The sequence below is a fragment of the Monodelphis domestica genome, chromosome 3 (assembly GCF_027887165.1).
Source record: "Monodelphis domestica isolate mMonDom1 chromosome 3, mMonDom1.pri, whole genome shotgun sequence".
Lineage (NCBI taxonomy): Eukaryota > Metazoa > Chordata > Mammalia > Didelphimorphia > Didelphidae > Monodelphis > Monodelphis domestica.
Genome location: NC_077229.1, coordinates 421,539,393 through 421,560,271, shown reverse-complemented (window position 1 = coordinate 421,560,271; position 20,879 = coordinate 421,539,393). Strand labels below are relative to the sequence as shown.

General features: G+C 39.3%; 1 protein-coding gene across 5 annotated transcripts in view; it reads right to left on the bottom strand.

Annotated features, from left to right (window-relative positions):
* CTIF (cap binding complex dependent translation initiation factor) overlaps positions 1-20,879 on the bottom strand; it is a 483,939-nt gene that overhangs the window by 298,478 nt on the left and 164,582 nt on the right. For all 5 annotated transcript variants that reach the window (XR_008917834.1, XM_007486656.3, XM_007486658.3 and 2 more), the window contains 2 exons: positions 17,817-17,890; positions 8,846-8,921 (listed from right to left, as the gene is read on the bottom strand). Coding sequence is in view for 4 of the 5 variants with exons in the window: in XM_007486656.3 (XP_007486718.1) it covers positions 8,846-8,921; positions 17,817-17,890 (150 nt within the window). In the remaining variant the exon portion in view is untranslated. The remainder of the gene's footprint in view (positions 1-8,845; positions 8,922-17,816; positions 17,891-20,879) is intronic.

Here is a 20,879-nt window from a genome sequence, read left to right as displayed (position 1 = left end):
GAGCTATCCAAAAGTAGATGGCAGGGAATGAAATCTCAGTTGTAGAAAAGGACTGGAAGGGATGCTTGAGATCATTTAGTCTTAGTCTCTTGTTCAGTTGTTTCAGTTGTGTCTGACTACTGAAAGGTTTTACCTTTCCTTCTCCAGCTCATTTTACAGACAAGGAAACTGAGGCAAACAGTTATATGACTTGCCTAGAGTCACACAGCTAGTCAGTATCTCAGGCTGGATTTGAACTCAGTTTTCCAGCACTCTATCCACTGTGCCATCTAACTGCTCCATCATCTAGTCTAATTCTTTCATTTTATAGATGAGTAAATTAATGCCCTGAGAAGCACAGGCCATCCAGGTGGTAAATAGGGCAAGGAGAAGACCTGGGAACAAATCCCAATCTGTCACTCATGTCCTCTGATTCTATATATTACATCAATATTGTGGAAAGTGTTCCTGTTCAGGTATAGGTGGGGCCAATGACCTTGGAGGTCCACTCTGACTCTGAGATCCTAAGATCTGATGAAAATTTGTCACCTCATTCCATTCCCCAGGGTACCTATCATTACATTAACGCATGGAGAAAGAATTGAATTAATCTACCTAGGCAGTCATCTGTAGAAGGGAGTGCAGACCAGGGGGAAAAAATCATACTTTGTGACTGGAAGATCTACGTGTGGGAGGCCACTCCCTCCTGTGAAGGAAAGGAACTGGCCTTGCCCATTAGAAAGAGTGATGAGGAAGATAGATAAGCAGGAGAACACCCAGAAGAGTCTGTTACCTACAAATCTCTCTCCTTACCTGAAGTGCCATCATTAGCAAGTCTTTTCTTTGGATCTTAGAATTTTTCCAGTTGCAAAAAGTTTCTGCAGAAGATTATAGCTTAAACTACTTGTGGGTAATTTCAGTGAGATGAAAAAGGTACAAAAAGAAAGAAGAAAAAGGGTACAAAAGAGGTCATCAAAGAAAAGGTACATTGGGCAGGAGGACCTTAAGGACGAATTTCTCTTTCCCCATTCTGCCAAAATGTCATCTAACACTTTCTCCTGCTCACCTATTTCTTCTAAGGCCAGCCTAGCCAAGTTTTCTTTAATGTTCATTTAATTTTATTGTTATTCTGAATTCTTGAACAAATATCAGGCAGAATGAGCATATGTTCATATACATTACAGAAGAGTGTACATGAAATCGCAAGGCTCCATTTATAAAACTTACTTTTCCTTTTTTCTTTTAAGATAAATAATATCAAATTGAATTGGTTGCCAGTTCCAGGAAAGGAGAAGGAAGGGAGGGAGGGAGGGAGATAATTTGGAACATAACTATGGAAAATTTATGTGGAAATTTATTATTACATATAATTGGTAAAAATAAAACATCTTTATATATATATATACAAATATATATATGTAATATTAAATCTGACCTCAGACACTGAGATGTGTGACCCTAGGCAAGTCACTTAAACCCCCTTTTTAGCCCTTAACACTCTTCTGCCTTGGAACTAATACATACATATATATGCATATATATGCACATATATGTATGTGTGTGTATATATATTTTTACATATATACACGCACACATTTCCCACATAACTGTCAAAGTTTCCCAGTTTGCCTGTCATTCCTTCTGGTTTTCTTTCTCCTTTTTTCCTCTTTTAGGAGGAGGAAGGGAACCTTATTCCTACCTTCTCCCTTCCTCCTACCTCCTAAACTCCAGTGAAACAAAGAAAAACAAAACCCTCAGAACAAAAATGCATAGTCAAACAAAACAAATTCTACCTTCCTGGCCAAGTTTTCTCAAGACTCCCTGAACTTCCACAATTCTTACTGGTGGCAGTTTCTCAGCTCCTAACCCCTAGTCCTTCCTTTCACGCAGCATCCTTGTGACAGAAATGTCTCTGCTGGGCAGGAGCCTAAGATAACATGGTGCTATGGAAAGAGGGCCAGTTTTCCATTTTTATCAAAAATTTTTGATTGGTCACTGCTTGGTTTATTTTAGGCTCTAGCTCTTTTATTTATTTTGGGGCCAGACCTGGGTCCTGTGCTAATTGGCCTTGGACATCATGGAACATGGAGGGAAAAGGCAAGAGGTCTCAGTGCAAGGGAAGTGGGGGGAAAGAGGGTAGAGAGACCATCATCACCTCAATTTAGCTTCAGATGAAGACAAGAAGGTAAGGGTTTCTTAAGCATTCTTCAGTGTGCCCTAGGAAACAAGACTATTTGTTTATTCACTTTCTTACCAGGGAAAGAGGAAATGATCACAGAATGTTAGAGATGGAACATGTTAAACATAATTGAATCCAGGGTTTTCCAAACACTCATCTGTTAAATGGCACAGGTCCATGGTAAATTTTTACTGGTTCATGAAACATTTACTTCCAAAAGTCTTTGTCTTTTTAAACGTGTGTGCATTAAAAACTTGCTCCCATACCCCTAAGTCCATGTTCCCTTTCCATTCTCACTGTTTTGTCCCATGCCCAAGTCTTTTCCAATGTCTTCTGCTGAGACAAGGAGGGAAAAGAGAGTAATCTGATAGAGTATTTAGATATTTTATCTATTTTCAGTCTACATGGGCCAGGAAACACTGACCTAAATCGACCTCTTCATTTCATGTAGGCTCAGGAAAGGTCAGCTCTAAGTCACTCAAGTCTATACTACAAGCTTGTTACAGAGTCATGACATACAGTATCATCCGATTTTAGAGCTGGACAATGTATCGCAACATGCTATTGTAGAGTTAGAGATGGAAGGGACTTCTGAGACCATCTAATTCAACCCTTTCCTTATTTAGAGTTGAGGTGGATTTAGTAAAGTGCCCAATGGCACAGAGGTAAGTAGAAATGTTGGGATTTGAATCCCAGGACCTCTGATTCAAGTCTAACATGATTTCCATCCTACCAACCTGTTTCCTTAAATAACCTAATCTAATCCTTTTATTTTACAAACAGAAAGGAGAAGTGATTCGCACAGACTTTACACAAAAGAACAAATAGCAGAGAATAAATTTAAACCTTAATCTTTGGACAGTAAATACAGTAAATCCCACTGGTCCAGGATGCAAATCTCCTGGTTTTTGATCTAGAAGCATATCTCGATTAAATATCACAGCCTCTTAGAGGGAGAGAAAAGAAGGTTAAAAAAAAGGAAGCTCTTACAAAAGTCTGCAGCTGTTAAAATAATATTACAGATGGAAGGTTATTGATAATCCGGCACATCTCCTTTAAAGACATCCTCCCTTTCACCTGGAAACATTTCCCACATGTTCCATCTCAAGGGAGACAGCTAGTGATGGGACTCAGGACAGTCTGTCATGAAATGAGAGCAAGGCAGGGAGATGGAAACCTGAGCTCAGTTCTACCAGTTCTCGTCTACCAGTTCTCATCAGCATCAGGGGATGTGATTATTCTGAAGTCCCACCAGATGGCAGGATGGACCATACATTTCCTTAACAACAACTACAAAAAAAACCCCAAAACAAACCAAAGGAAGACTACATTTTAGACTCTGGTCCATAGATTGGCCTGAGGGTAAAGTGGATTCAAGTTGAGGATCCATCTCTTCTTCCTGGGAGAAAAATTACAAAAATATTCCCCATACAGACTTCTGGGGGACCATGCAAGTCATTACCAGAGAAATGTGCAAAAGACTGCTGGACCCTTGTTCGCTTCCCACACTTGAGGTGAGAAGTTCTTCTAGCCCAAAAGGCAGATAAGGGGATCTACATTGGCAATTGAGTTAAGTAAGCATTTAAGCAACTGTCTTGGATAACTTTGCCAACTGGCAAACATTTGACCTGAGGAAAGCCACTTCCTTTCTCTGGGACTCAGTTTCCCTCATCAGTAAAATTAGGGGAGTTAGACTGGAAAAAAATGCACTGCAATCCATCAGGATCCACATTCCAAAGTCTAGTGAATTTCTTTATATATATATATCATTTCATCTTACAAGAATCTGGTTATAAATATGATCCATATTTCACAGATAAGGAAACTGAAGCTCAGAAAAGTATGGTCTAGAACCCAGGTCTCTTGCCAGGAGTTTGCTTTGGAGTTGACTCTTTTAACTTTTGAGGGTAAGCATGTATACTTCAGAAATTGGGAAAGCAAAAAAAATAAAATAAAAAAAATAGGGACTAGAGAAAGTGAGTGGTCTGGCTCAGGGCTGGTTCTGCCTGCCCAGAGGGGAGGCAGCAGAGCTAGGTGGCTACATCTCTTTCATGTGTCTCTATTTATCTTGCCCACTTATTCCAATTAAAAAATAACAATTACAAAATTAAAAATAAAGACCTCAGCAAGACAGTCTATGACAAACCTAAAGACCCCAGCTTTTGGGACAAAAATCCACTATTTGACAAAAACTGCTGGGAAAACTGAAAGACAGTGTGGGAGAGACTAGGTCTGGATCAACACCTCACACCCTACACCAAGAAAAATTCAGAATGGGTGAATGACTTGAACATAAAGAAGGAAACTATAAGTAAATTAGGTGAACACAGAATAGTATACATGTCAGACCTTTGGGAAGGGAAAGACTTTAAAACCAAGTAAGACTTAGAAAGAGTCACAAAATGTAAAATCAATAATTTTGATTACATCAAATTAAAAAGTTTTTGTACAAACAAAACCAATGTAACTAAAATCAGAAGGAAAGCAACAAATTGGGAAACAATCTTCATAACAAAAACCTCTGACAAAGGTTTAATTACTCAAATTTATAAAGAGCTAAATAAATTGTACAAAAAAATCAAGCCATTCTCCAATTGATAAATGGGCAAGGGACATGAATAGGCAATTTTCAGATAAAGAAATCAAAACTATTAATAAGCACATGAAAAAGTGTTCTAAATCTCTTATAATCAGAGATGCAAATCAAAACAACTCTGAGGTATCACCTCACACCTAGCAGATTGGCTAACATGACAGCAAAGGAAAGTAATGAATGCTGGAGGGGATGTGGCAAAGTAGGGACATTAACTCATTGCTGGTGGAGTTGTGAACTGATCCAGCCATTCTGGAGGGTAATTTGGAACTATTCCCAAAGGGCGTTAAAAGACTGCCTGCCCTTTGATCCAGCCATAGCACTGCTGGGTCTGTACCCCAAAGAGATAATGGGGAAAAAGACTTGTACAAGAATATTCATAGCTGCACTCTTTGTGGTGGCACAAAACTGGAAAATGAGGGGATGCCCTTCAATTGGGGAATGGCTGAACAAATTGTGGTATACGTTTGTGATGGAATATTATTGTGCTAAAAGGAATAATAAAGTGGAGGAATTCCATGGAGACTGGAACGACCTCCAGGAAGTGATGCAGAGCGAGAGGAGCAGAACCAGGAGAACATTGTACACAGAGATTGATGTACTGTGGTACAATCGAACGTAATGGACTTCTCCATTAGTGTCAATGCAATGTCCCTGAACAATCTGCAGGGATCTAAAAAACACTATCTACAAGCAGAGGATAAACTGTGGGAGTGAAAACACAGAGAAAAGGCAACTGCTGGACTACAGGGAGGGGATATGACTGAGGAGAGACTCTAAATGAACACTCTAGTGCAAATACCAACAACATGGAAATGGGTTTGGATCAAGGACACACGTGATACCCAGTGGAATCGAGTATCAGCTATGGGAGGGATGGCGGGGGGGGGGCGGGGGGGGGAGGGGAGGAAAAGAAAATGATTTTTGTTTCCAATGAATTATGTTTGAAAATGACCAAATAAAATGTTTAAAAGGAAAAAAAAAGAAAGAAATTGGGAAAGCCTATAAATTAGGACTTGATTTGTTTTGTTAGCTTATCTAGAATTAAGGTGAGGGATAAAATATTAATAATGCCAATTAAACTTAAAAGTATATTGTGTGGGGCAGCTAAGTGGCTCCATGGATTGAGAACCAGTCCTGGAGTTGGGAGATCCTGAGTTCAAATCTAACCTCACACACTTCCTAGCTGTGTGACCCTGGGCAAGTCACTTAACCCCCATTGCCTAGCCCTTGCCACTCTTCTACCTTGGATTGATTCTGAGGTGGAAAGTAAGGGTTTATTATTTTTTTAAGTATATTGTGCATTTATTGTCCCCCTCAGAAAGCTGGATGGCAAACAGTTACCTCCATGCCCCTGTCCAACTTTCAGGAATTAGTAGTCTCCATGTTCCACTATGCCTTGTACTTAATATGGGCCAGGCAGAGCTGGGCACTGGTGGTGACATGAAAGGAGAGGAGGCAGTACTTGGGCTTTCAAGGGTCATGGAAGTGCCACGGCAAAACAAGAGGGAAATAGGGATACAAGAGCAACGTGGCAATTGTCAACACTAGATAGCCAACGAGTGGTGGTATGGACAATGGGTGCTGGGGGTGGGGGTCAAAGGAAAGAGAACTACCTGCCTACTAGGGTAGACTTTTCGGGATGAGCATGCAGACAAGACCTCTCCAGCCACAACAACCCCACATTAAACAACTTCTTCTCAACCCCAAAGAAAGGAAACGTCTGCGCTTTCTAGATGCTTGCAGCACTGGGGAGTAGAATTCCTAGTAGAGCAACAGTCATTCTGAACAGGGCTAAATCCTGTTGACCAAGGACAAACTGGCAAGGACACTCGAGTTCTACCTCTTTTAAATGGACCATCTGAGCTGCAGAGGCTCTGGGGCTCCCTCAGTGACCCCCGTCTCTCTAGCTAAGAGAAATTTAGGACTCGTCAGTCAAACATTTCCTCACTCATCGCCAGACAGAGATTCTCAAGAAAATCAAAACAAACAGGAGTGGGAAAAGAGAGATGAAGGGAATTAACTTAGGCCCAATGCCTAATTTCCTGAGGGTTCCCATCTTTTTTTTAACCCCTTAACTTCCATCTTAGAATTAATACTGCATATTGGTTCCAAGGCAGAAGAGCGGTAAGGGCTAGGCAATGGGGGTTAAGTGACTTGCACCGGGTCATGCATCTAGGAAATTTCTGAGGCCATATTTGAATCCAGGGTCTCCTGTTTCTAGGCCTGGCTCTCAACTCACTGAGCCACTCAGCTGCCTCCTTACGGGTATCTTTTAAGTCTTGAGTATCTGGGAATTGGCTCACTTTTGGTGGATAAATGAGGTATAGTATTAGGCTATGTGGTGGATTATAAAGCCATAGATATCCCATTTATATTAATATTTGACATTGAATCGAGGAGTTAAATCCTTGGTTGACTCAAATTTCAGTTATTTTTGTGGCCTCAGAGCCAACCCAAAGTACACAGTAGGTGTTTAATAAATGTTTGACACTGATCTCTCCTAGTCTACTTATTGTTCGTACCACAAAATACATCCTTTCAACAATATTTCAAGAAAAGGAATTTTATCCTCTCAGGGCTTTACAGTAGTCAATCAAAACTTATTTGTCATTTGATTAAGGTCTCTGGACTACAATCAGCCTACGAAGGCAGAGTCATGTCTGGGAACAAGGACACCTGGGTTTTAATCTTGACTTTGCAACTTGATCTCCCTAAACCTTGGGGTTTCTCATCTGTAAAGTGAAGAGGTGAGCCTAGGACAGAAGAGTGTGTGTGTCCCTTTATGGAAGGATGGCCTTCTTCTCTAGCCAGAGTTTTTAAATAACTGAAGAACACGCTAAATTCTGTGAGACATCAGTGCAAATGGAGCTATAATGTTTTCCTCATCCAAATTCCCTTGAAATCTTGATCCATGGATTCCATGTTAAGAACCATTAGACGAGATAATCTGTGTGCATACATCAGCAAGGGTCAGCCTTGGGGTCTGGGATGGCACAGACAAGCTGAGAGAGCCAACTGGCTTTTGCCTTCACCTTCTCTTACAGGGTTGGTCCTCAACAGCCCAAGACTATAGCCAAAACCAGAAATGGGAAGTTGGGATAAGACTCCAGGGCATACTGTCCTCCTCATTTTGGGACACAGAGCTGGTAACCCAGCCACTGGGAACCTCACAGGAATGTCTGAGTAGCTCTCAACCAAAGAAAGAAGCCAGTCCTGATTGCTGTAACTTCTCTGGTCCAAAGGCCAAGAAGCAATGACTATGGCTGCCATTAGTAGGTTTAAGGCATAATCTGGGGGGAAAAGAATAAAGGAAAAAGAACAGGAATAAGAGATGAGGGAAAGATGAACAAGAAGGATAAATAAAATAAATAAATAAGACAAATAAAATAAAATATGCATGTGGTGTGAAAGGCTAGAGTCAAGAGGAACAACACAATTATTGATAATCTCTTCCAGAACTACCTATTGGACTGACTTTCATAGCAGGACAATATGGCACCCCCTTGACATTTGCTGCTGCTCTTATAAATCGTCAGCTCCTTTGTAGGTGAAGAGATTTGTGTTTGCAGGCTTTTTTTCCACCTACTGGGATTTGCCCTGATTCAGAAATTGGAAACAAATCAGCTCCTGAGGCTTACTGAGTACCCCAGGCAATCCGACATGTTAGTGGCAATTTAAATTTTTTAAAAGCTTAAAAACTAATTACATCCACTTAAGGAATTGAAACAATCCCTTCACCACAGCAATATGCTGGGAAAATGCTCCATCAGTAAGGCGGCTGCCTTAGTCTCATTTATTTCAGACCAAAAGTACATCGGAGGGATCTCTTGGCACTGCTTACATGATTCTTTTCTTTTCTTTTTGGAACAAGTGACCAAAAACAGGTTAATCAACTTTATCATCATCATTATCATAGAAAATCACAGCCAGAATTGTCAGGAAGTTAAAACATGTATCACGTATAATAAATCAAAAGACAGCACAAAGCGTTAATAATCATTACTGAATGACTTCTAGAGAATGGGACTCACTCAGCACCCCCTCACCAATGTAGGCTTCCAACAACAGGCATTACATGTCTGTGCACATACCTGCCAGGCAGGGAGAACTTTCTCTATGTCATTCAAGTTGATTCCTTCCCCATCTTCCAGCTTCCCTTTTCCACACCTGAGCCCGAAGCAAGAATAAGAGAGAAAGAGAGGAGAGGGAAAAAAAATGAATATTTCCATTCTGTTACCATCTAACAAGTACCATATGCAAAACAGAGAGAAAGGTGGTGGTTGAGGATGTTTCTGGTTGGCGTGAAAGCCATATTTCACCCTTTTCAAAATTCTTAAGAACTTTGTGAGTTTCCTAGGTGTGTGACCCCGAGCAAGTCACGGAACCACAATTGCCTAGCCCTTACTGCTCTTCTGCCTTGGAATGGATACTTAATATTGATTCTAAGACAGAAGGTAAGGGTTTTTAAAAAAAAGAACCATGTGGATTCTGTGTGAAGGATGAAGGCTTCTTCCTCACTGGTGACTGACTTTCTACAGCCTGCTCACGGCAAAGATGTCCTGTAGCCTTGTCCTCCTCACAAGATCTATATTGTGACTGTCTTTGCAGGCTGTACAATCCATTTACAGCAGGAGACAACCCTAGAACGATAACAACATGGATTTTGCCCTGTCACTTCTCAGTGAAGAGTTTGATAGAATCTGAGAACCTGAAAGTTGGAAGCATTCTATAGAAAACACATTCTCCAAAGAAACCCCAATGGTTTTTCTTCATATTAAACTTCAAGCAGTCTCTTTGCAACTTCTGTCTATGAATTCCATCAGGGGCAAAACAAATTAAATCAATCCTCCACAAGACAGCTCTTTAGATACTTGAATAGAGTCATCACATGTTTCTTGAGTCTTTTCTCCTATGGGCTGAACATCCCTAGCTCCTTTCTCTGATCTTCACATGGCATGGAGCAGTGGTCCTTCATCCTTCTGCCAGCCTTCTTCTTCATATTTGGTAGTTTTCTAATATTCTTCTTAAAATGATCACAGTATTTTAGATGTGCTCTGACCAGAGCAGAGTTCAAAGACACTACTATCTGCACCTTATTCCTGGAAGGTAGGCTTCTCTTTCTGTAGCCCAAGATTGCAATAACTCACTGATGTTTATGAGGATGCTGTGAGGATTCTTTCTCTCATTTGCTTCCTTTCTCCTTTCTATATTTTTCTTCCCACCTTCTTTCCTTCCACTTTCTTCTTTCTTTCTAAGTTCTTCTTCCTTTCTTCTCTCCTCCTAAGTTTCCCTCCCTCCCTCCCTCCCTCCCTCCCTCCCTCCCTCCCTCCGTCCCTTCCTTCCTTCCTTCCTTCCTTCCTTCCTTCCTTCCTTCCTTCCTTCCTTCCTTCCTTCCTTCCTTCCTTCCTTCCTTCCTTCTTTCCTTCCTTCCTTCCTTCCTTCCCTCCCTCTTCTTTCAAATCTGGCTCCATTTACCAGATAGAAAAACTGAAGCTCATAGAGGTTAAGGGATTTACTCAATGTTATACAGCTAGTAGCTGGTTAAGCCAAGTCTTTTAATTCCAAATTCCATGGTCTTGCTATCACACCTTACCTCCAGGGAACCAAGATCATGAAAGGAATATCAAGTGGGCAAGAAGTTACAAAAATTCAAAAATTGATGGAATAAACAAGGAATAGAATGACTTTTCTAAAGTTATGCAGCAGGTGTCTTATTAGTCTGGCATTTAAGACCCTCCATAACCTTGCTCCCCACTACTTTTCAGCCATATTTCATACTATTCCCCTCCATACTTTCTGTTCCAGGCAAAGTAAACTACTCAACTTCATGCTATTTTCTAAAACTGACCATATCCCCGTCCCTCCTGTGTTTGCACAATTCGTCCTAGAAGTCTGGGATGAATTCTCTTTTCATCTCTCAGAACCTCTGCTTTCCTTCAAGCCTCAGAGCATCCCACCTCTATTGTGAAGCATTCCTTGTAATCTATTTTCCTTACATTCTATTTATTTGCATGTGTGTTATATCTCTCTCCTCCTAGAAGAATACAATCTCCTAAAGGGTAGGAATTGATTTATTTGTGTTTTTAGAAGATGCCTAATAAATGTTTATTAAGTTGAATATGGCTTCAGGTTCAACCCTGCTTCCTCTATCATCCCCTTCATTATTCTGAGGTTGTTAGGGCCCTTTGCATCTTTTCTTTTCCTTCTTGGCCTGACTAAAACTATTCCCTAGCTCTTCACCTACCATAACATAAGCCCTGAATGTTATTACTCTTGGGTACTCCCAGCATGGATGGCATCCTTCAGCCAGAGACACATTCACACCAATGTCACTGCTGGGAACGTTGCTTAACGCTATTAAAAGGAATGCAACAGTATAGCCTGACGTAGCCAGCTTCTCTCACTGAAGACCTTCTAGGCTCCTCTAGTCTCTGAAATCAGCTAACAAGTATCCCAGATGAGTTTCAATCCTAATCAATAGGAATAATGTTCTTTTCTAAATCCAAAGCAATCAGGACAGGCATTCTTTTAAGCACCTTATTTCATGAGCCCTTCTCCTAGACACAGAACTGTGTTAGCCCTTGAGGCAAATAAAGGATAGCCACTGTGATACGGCAGCCAAAAAAGTTAATGTAATCCTTGAGGCTGCTTGAAGAAAGGAACAATTTACACAATTAGCAAGTAATGCTGCTTCCTATTTCTGCCCTGTTCACATCATCTCTGGAGGACACATTTTAGAAAGGGAATTGATAAACTGTAGTGCTGGCAAACAGAATTACAGTAATAAGCTGACTTGGGGGCAAGTTGGTGGTTCAGTTGATTGTGAGCCAGGCCCCGAGCCTGGAAGTCCTGGGTTCAAATCTGTACTCAGACATCTCCAGTTTTTGACTCTTGCTCCTTGATAAGTCTAGGGGAAGGCGCAATTTCTAGGCAAGGCCACAAGATGGCAACATCATTCTGTTATAGCTAGTTACTCCTAAGTGAACCATGACTTGGCCAGGGAGCTGTGAATCTGTATCTGGGGGTCTGGACAACTTCTGCTGATTCCAAGAACATCAGCAAGCCTACCTACAGAAATCCAGAGGTAGGGCTGAGGGATTAGGTGGCCAGGGAACACTGAGATTGCTTTAGAACAGAGCAAGGAGGTAGGAAAAATATTCTCCAAAGAGCCACTTAATTGGATTTTCTTTTTTTAAAGGGCTCATTTGTGCAATGGGTAGAGACCACTTTGGTGGGCTTAGTTTTCCTTCCAATTTACTCTTTTTATGAAAAAGATATCTATTTTGGGGGCCAATGGATTAAATCTCTTTTGTGACTCAGTTTCCTTATCTGAATGTTTATAAGGTTTTTGTGAATCTTACCTTCCCTGTTGAGTCCAACCCATATTAAATAACCCTCCTCTAATTCTTCTCCCTCTTCTTTTAGTTGTCACACAAGAAAATCCTGACTCCATATCAACTTGCGCTTAAAGAACACAGATTTCAGCTCTTCATTATATATTCTTATCTATTATTTCATATCTCCATGTCTTTTTTCGCCTCAGTTTTTGCTTTTATCTCCTTTTGGGCAACATCCATGCTGTTTTTATACTCCCTTGTATTTAACCCAGTTCTGGCAAATAGTAGGGTCTTAGAATGCATGCTCTTTGAGAATAGAGATTGTTTCAGTCTTTATTTTTGTATTCCTAGTGCCTTGGCACACAGGTGGTGCTTCATAAATACTTGTTGAGTGATTTTAAAAGCTTGATTAGTTAAATTAATCTCTTTAAGTATAAGGTCTATTTCTTAAACAACATTCATTCAATGAGTGCAGCATGGTGTGTTAGAAAGAGCTGGCAACCTTTTGAAAGGGAGTCAGAGAAAGCTGGACCCCAGAACTACCTGAGACATGATAAATTCTAACATCAACTTAAAAGATCTTTAATGCTATGTTTAAAGTATTAGGAAAGACAAAGGAGGGGCAGGACTGCTCCTAAAGGTGAATGGGATGATGATAATGACCATGGATTATGTGGAGAAGGTAGAACAAACTTGTTTCTTATTTTATTTTTTGTTACCTTTACTAAGGAAAATGATCTTCAGGTCAAGCAATATATAGAGTGTAAACAGAAAAGGAGGAATTAAAATCCAAGATAAGTGAGGAGGTGGAAAAAATGCATTGCAGAATTATCAATCACTTTAAATCATCATCAAGTCTTAAAAAATGACATGTGAGATTACTGACAGAACTTCTGGATGCTTTTGTTTGCTGAGTCACTGTTGGTGAATTTGAGGTATGTCAAAGAAGAGATGCAGGACATGTGACAGGCAAATGTCCAGGGTTACAAAACCGGCAAATAGTACTCTTGGATTTCAGTGGACCTTTGGCCCAGTCTCACATTATTTTGTTTAAGATAGAGAAGTGAAATAATCATTAGAATTCAAAACTAGTAGAATGACTAGACTTAAAGATTTGTAATGAGTAAACTGATGTTGACTTAGGAGAAGTTCTCTAATGGAATACAGAAAGGTCCTTCCTGAAACTATTTTGTTAAATAATTTTCTGTTTGGAGCAGCTAGGCTGATGGAGAGCCAAGCCTGGAGATGGGAGATCCTAAGATCTGTGGCCTCATACCCTTCCTTAGCTGTGTGAACCTGGGTAAATCACTCAGTCCCAAGTGCCCAACCCTTACTCTTCTTCTGCCTGGGAATCGGAGGTAAGGGTTAAAAAAAATTTTTTTTCTAAGTAGGCTAAAAGCAAACTATTAAATTTGTGGGAAGCCTGAATGATTAAATAAAGGAATACGCATCCAAAGATGTTGATAGGCTAGAAAACTGGACCAAATCTAAAAAGATGAAGTAAAATAGAGATAAATGCAAAGTCTTAAATAATGATTTATAAATCAACTATAGAAATCCAGCAGTTGGGGACCTGGAATTAGACAAAAATTAATATGAGAATTACCTGAGTGTTTTAATACACTAAAAACAACATGAGTCAGCAGTGTGATATGGCGGCCAAAAATGCTAATAGGACCTTAGGTTAAATAAATAGGATGATAATAAAAATAAAAGACATAATAGTGCCAATTGAAATCACATCCGGTTTTCTTGGCTGCCACCTATCGATGCTTACTTATACTGAGCTTGTGGTCTACTAAAAACTTTAGATTTTTTTTTTCAAATTGTAATTTACCCACCTTCCCCATTCTATACTTCTGAATACTTCTCATACTTGTAAAGTTTAGCTTTTGAATCCAAGTGAAAAATTTTACATTTATCCCCATTGAAGTTCATCTTACCCAGTTTTAAAATATGTGTGTGAATACATACATATATAAATATAACCCAGTATTTTAATTTGGCAAATTATTTTTTATTCTGTCCCTCACACTTTTATGTCATCTGCAAAAATGATAAGTATTATTAGAATTTTCTCCCCCAAACTCTCTTTCCCAGCTTCCCATTTATCTTCTCATGTCACATGCTAACATTGGGAGGATATATTTTGGTGTAGCTCTTCCCTTTCACTCTCTGCTCCCAGGAAAGAGATTGTGGAGGTTTTATTTAGGTTCCACACTTTGGCTCTTGTATTTCTTCTACTTCAAGTGATTACCAATAAATCTTATAAAATATAATACTTGGAGTTATTGATATTAATTTAAATCTTACAGTATGCAATCTTTGACTTTATCCAAGTCCCTGATAAAAATGTTAAATAGCTCAAGGCTAAGCCTTTCACTAGAGACCTCCTGCAAAGTTGACACTGAATTATTAATTAGTACTCAGTCTGGTCATTCAATCAGTTGCAAATTCATCTAATTACATTATTATTTAATCTTCATCTTTTTCACAAGAATGGTTATATTTTATTGAAGTCTTTACCAAAATCTAGGTTAAATAGTTTAGTAACCCTGTAAAAAATGGAAATAAATTATGCTCTTTTCTTGACAAATTCATACTAGATTTTTGTAATTACTATTTCTTTTTCTAGATGTTTATGATTTCTTAATGACACATTCAAAAATTCTTCTAAGAATAAAAGTCAACCTTTATGATCAGTAGTTTTCAGACTCTGCTCTCTTCTCTTGTTTGAAAATTTAAAGAGCATTTGCCCTTCCCCACTCCTGAGATGCTTTACACACTAGTTTCTAGTTGTTTTTTCAAATACCTCTGGCAGTGAGAGCCACAGCAATCACATCACTCTGGAGGATGGAGCTTCCCTAGGCCAGGTGAATTGAATTCATCAAGGGCAACTAAATAATCACCTATTACTTTGCTAAAATGCTTTGCTTGCATTTTTCTATTAATTTCAGTGTAAATATGTACTCATTGACAGAAAAAACTGAAGTAAAGGGAGAAACAAGAAGCTTTGCTCTCTCTGGCAGTTATCATCTTTTCTGCTCCTAGCAGTAGTCTTCTTTCCCTTTGATCATTTTCCATAGCAAAACAAACAAACAACCTAGCAATAACCTAACAACCCTTTTGGTTGTGCTTAGCTTCCCTTGTCAAGTTTTCCAATTTTTAATTAACTTGAAAAAAATTTTTAAGATCCTCACCTTCTGTCTTAGAATTAATACTGAGTATCAGTTCCATGGCAGAAGAGCAGTACAAGCTGAGCAATAGGGGTCAAGTGAATTTTCCAGGCCAGTCAACTAGGAAGTATCTGGAGCCACATTTGAAACCAGGACATTTCATCTCCAGGCTTAGCTCTCTATCCACTGAGCCACCTAGCTGCCCCTTAATCTACTTCTTAAACTCCAGGCTACTGGTTACCTAAGCATTCTGAGATGCATTTAGTGGTCCTTCACATGGGGGCACAAGATTAACCCACAGGAAACAATTGAAGGGTGATTTAAATGTCCTCTAAAATTCCTTCTTTAGAATTAAGATTCTCTGGTCCTCTAAGACAATAAATTACTGTGCACAACGAAGAAGGACCTTGTCTGTGACCAAAAGCAAAAATGTGTAGGGTAGAACACATGTTCTGAGAGATCAGAAAGGAGGAAAAGAAATCGGTGTGAACTGGGCTAATCCATGAAATCATGGAAAAGGTGGGATCTGAGCTGGGAGTCCAAGGGTGGTATGATTTAATAGGCATTGCCAACTCATAGCCCTAGAGGGAAGAGGCAGATGTGATTTCCCTTCCTGGAGACACAATAAATTCACTCCTCATGAGAAGCCAAAGAACCTCACAGTTTCCTGAGGAACCTTCCTGTGGAATTGGGTAAAGACTAGTTTCATTGCTTAAAATCCCCACGTTAAAGAATTGAGGATGAGAAAGAAAATGACAAACAAATATGTTCCAATGAGTCACAAAGAGATTAGAATTTTGCTTTAATTGAAAGTGGAGCACAGAATGGAGATGAAGGAGACTATGATGGCTTTTTTTAAAGCTCTTAAAGTTTCTTCCTTAGAATCAAAGCTGTATTTTGGTTCCAAGGCAGAAGAGCAGTAAATTCTAGGCAATGGGGGGTTAAATGACTTGTCCAAGACCAAACAACTAGGTTGTATCTGAGGCCACATTTGAACCCAGAACTTCCTATATCCTATCTCTCTGCCCCCTAAAATGGCTTGTCACCAATAAATCTCTTTTTTAATCTACCTTTCATACAGTGGCCTGAATAATCTTTTAAATTCTTTGATCTGATCATATGATCACTGAAAAACTTTACATGTCTCCTCATTACCTACTGAGTAAAGTAGAACTCTTAATCTTGGCAATCAATACCCTTCACAATAGGGTTCCAATATAATTTTCTTAGTTTATACTTCTCCTCTTTGTGTACTTTATATTGCAATAAAATGAGACAATTTCCTGTCTTCTGTTGTTGTTCTGCCATGTGCCATGCACAGAGTAGACCAATTTCCAACCTATTTTTGCAAGTTAAAGGGGCATCCCTTCCTTCCAGGCCCAGCTTTGATGTTACCCTGTGAAGCCTTTCATGCTTTTCTTCCTCAAATTTCTTATATTTCTTTGGTTTAATCTCTTGTACTTATTTTCACATTTTCTTTTGTATCATTTATATATCTCTAATTTCCTTGAGAGCAGGATATATATGGTTTTTTATTTTTGTGTCTTGCTTAATAAATATATGTTAAATAGTAAAAGCATTGAAATTGAAGTCAGAAGACAGAGGCTTCAGTTTCTTCATCTGTAATATCAGAGTGGATAATAGCTGAAGTTCCTTACAGCTTTTATAGTCAATGATCCGGTGATTAGCCCCTCAGAATAGAATTCAATCTGTGTAGAGAGCACTCCAGGCTGCTCAGAGGCAATGAGCAAGCCTATAAATGCCTTTTCAAAAAAGCAGAATCCTTTACTTTCCACAAGGGTTTACAGCTCACTTACTAGTGGACAGAGAAGCTAGGAGATAGGGAAGGGCATAAAGCTCAAGTGTTTCATACCACTAGCCACTGGAATATCTGAAATTATAAAGGAATAACTGGGAAAAGAGGATTTGGGACACCAAAACTCCATTTCTGCACAATATTTCAGGGGTATTCTATTTGCAAAAATCAAGGAATAATGGGATCTCCTGACTTCTTTCCATGACTTAGGGTCGTTATCAAATGGAAGAAAATGTAACACTAGGCTCTTCATTTTGAAGTCCAATGATATCACTGAGTGAATTGGAGTTAAACGAGGCACAGTTGCATGCATCATCAGTCTCCTTGTCTTTCAAAGTCATCAAAGTCCAATGGCAAAACGCAAGTGAGGATGCTGGAGATGGCCCAAGATGCAGGAGATGATCTTGGCATCTTTTATGTCTGACCAAGCTCTAAGTGCTCCACAGCGTTCATGGCTATTAGAACATTGGGGAAAGTCTTCCCACGCTTGAGGTAAACATCTTCCTGACTCACTGATGGATTTAAGGCCAGTCAGTTATCCTCATCCTGGTTTAGCCCTCCTGCCTAGATGGCTTTGCCAGCATGTGGCCTCTGTGCATGCTACAGCTTCTTGGAGCCACAGACAAGAGATAGGTGACTGCTATCTCTGGGTGACACCCAGGTGACTGCTGGGTGATTTAGGTGAACATAAGAATAGGACCACCTCCTAAGATAGGAAACCAGGTGAGCTTACCGGAAAGAATCAAAAGTATTGGCAGCCCAGATATCGGTACCCAACATGTCCATAGAGTTGTCTTTGTTGCCATTCTGAAAGAGAAGACAGAAGTAGAGAAGGAAGTCATTATTCTGAGAACCACAGCACAATAATAGGCCAGTGCACATTCTCCTCTTTAGGGGACAATCCCTAACATATTGCACTTCCATCTGTCTCTCACAACATTGAAATGTCATCATTAAAAGGGAGACTTCCAGGGCATGGAGTCTTACCCACCCCTGTATAAGAATGCTGTCATGAACATCTGTGGCAAGGAGCCACCCAAATTCCACTTGAATACCTCTAGAAAAAGAGAAATAGCTATCTGTCAAGGTAGCCCATTCCACTTTGGGATAATTAGTTGATAGTTTCTCCTAATGTCAAGGGGAAACTGGTCTCCCTGCTACTTCCATCTACTATGAACAATTCTTCCCCCCATCCCAACCAAACAAAACATATTTTAATCTCTTTATTTTGTGAGTCTCCTTTAAAAACCTGAAGACAGCTATGACATGCCCAGTTCTTTCAACAGATCCTCTCATGTCATAGTCTCTAGTACCCACTTGATCCAGACCATATTCCTTAGATGTACAGTATCATTTTTTAAAATCCTTATTTTCTGTCTTAGAATTGATATTATCTGTACTTAAGTACAAGCATTAATAATACTAAGTAAGTGTAAAGTTACCTGACTTGGACTTGTCCAGGGTCACACAGCTAGGAGGTGTTTGAGGCTAGATTTGAACCCATATCTTATTGATTCCAGGTGTGGTACACTGTGCTACCTAGCTACCCCTTTTTAAAATGTCATTCCTAAAATGTGATGCCCAGAATGGATACCTCTACCAGAGGTGACAAGAAAAAGGAAATTGTTTCCACAAGGGAATTATTTCCCTCTAGAATCAGAATGCTGTCAAGTCTAAGGTTCTCTATGTGTCATCTTCAAAGGTAGGATAACAAATTATTTTTTTTATTGTATTTATGGAGCCAAGGCAGAACTCAGTTTAAGTCCAGGTTTTGTTAGTAGTTATGACTTTGGACAAGGCACTTAACTTTAAGGTTTTCTCAACTGTAAAACTGAGATAATAATACTAGAAATCTCTATTTCACTGAATTATTGTAAGGATTAAATAAGATATTGGTAAAAGTACATTGGAAACCTCAAAATATTATATAAAAGTGAGTGATTGTTTAGGAAATATTTTTAAATTGACCTATTAGCTCCTACATCAGAGAATACTCCTTTTCTTACTTGTCATGAACATAAGTCCTACTCAATTACTCTGTAGTCTAGAAAGCCTCATCCTCCTACTAAGATCCATCTTCTCCCTATTTGTAACATTAATTCCACCATTTCTACTTTAATCATGAGCAAGATTCATCAGAAGATCTCCCTCTCTAACCTTGGCCACAAACAATATCTGAGAATTGAGACCAGTACATATCCAGCAGGCAGAATAAAAATAGCAAAGTGAAAACAATTTCTGCCTTAGGATGGGAGCTCATCAACTTTGTTCTCTGGTGTCACTTTTATGATCCCTTGACCTGAACTCCTTACTTGTCTAGACCTATCTAGCTCACTTACTTATTGAGATTCCTAGTACTGACCCCCAGTGACAGCCACTTTTTGCCCTAATGTGACATCAATATATTTTAAGATCAAAAGGAGAAGGCAAAGAAAAAAATGTTAACACTGATCTCTCAAATAACTTCATAGAAAAGTGGAAGGAACCTCAGAGGTGTCCAAGTGCAACTCTCTCATTTTACAGATGAGAAAACCGAGATCATATAGATTGAATAAATAATAGTTTAACCATCTCTCCTACTGCACTTCTGCAGAGATGCTACATGGTCATTTTGTCATTTTGTCCTTCTTCCTTCCTTCCTTCCTTCCTTCCTTCCTTCCTTCCTTCCTTCCTTCCTTCCTTCCTTCCTTCCTTCCTTCCTTCCTTCCTTCCTTCCTTCCTTCCTTCCTTCTCAAAACAAAGTAAGAGGTGATGTGATGTAGTAGAAAAAAACATTGATTTTAGAGTCAGAAGTCCTGAGTACAAATCTAAGACTCTCCTATTTAATATTTATGTTCCCTGTGAATGAGTAAATTGAAGAAAATCTTCAGAGGCAATGGATGAAGGTTTGCAGAAGCTGTCAATCAAGGAACATTCTAGAAGAGAATGTGACCAGAAAGAGACTGTTAAAAAGGAAACATCCAAACTGTTGGAGGTCTCTCTCCTGGGACAGGAATGAGTAAAGACTGAGAAGATCCTCTTCTTACTGATTTCTCTCTACTGCATCAGAAAGTGATTCAAAGATCCTCGACCCTGTTAGTCACATCCCTCATTCAAGACTCTACAATATTATTCTCAATTTAGGATTATTTAAGATCAGGGAAACTGTAAACCTTCTCTCCCATCCAATTTCCTTTTCCTCCCTCTTTCTTTAAATAAAGCCCTTGTTCCAACCATTCATAGATATATCGAGAAACTTACTCAGAACTGACTTCTAGTTGTCACTAACTGAAGGGGAAGGGAGAAGGGAGGAGGGAGAGTAAGGAGGATGGCAGATCTGATTCCTCATTACCATAATCCTTAAAGATCAACCACCTAATACATCCCTTAGTTAGTCTTATTTCTTTTCTGGGTCCTATATGTAAAACAAGAGAGCTGAATTAGCTACTTTCTAAAACTTTCTTCAGCTCTAAGTTCTCTGATTCTAGACAAATTAGCAGACTGGTTTTCTCCTCTCATTTCCTCCTACCTAACCTACTGTCTCCATAGTCATGATAGCAACTGACATGGTTTCTACAGAGAACTCTTAGGCAGGGGTTGGGTGCCTGGGTGGGTATTGATTTTTAAATAATTCATGGGTAGAGGTTATGAGGAATCTTCTCATCAAATCATTACTGAAATGTTGTAGACCTATCCTCCCAACTGAAAGAGCGAACGCAATACGAAAGAATTTGAGAAGGCAGGGAAACAATAGAGAGATAGAAACAAATATAACATAAAATACGTAAATGTAATATATGAAATATCAATTTATAAA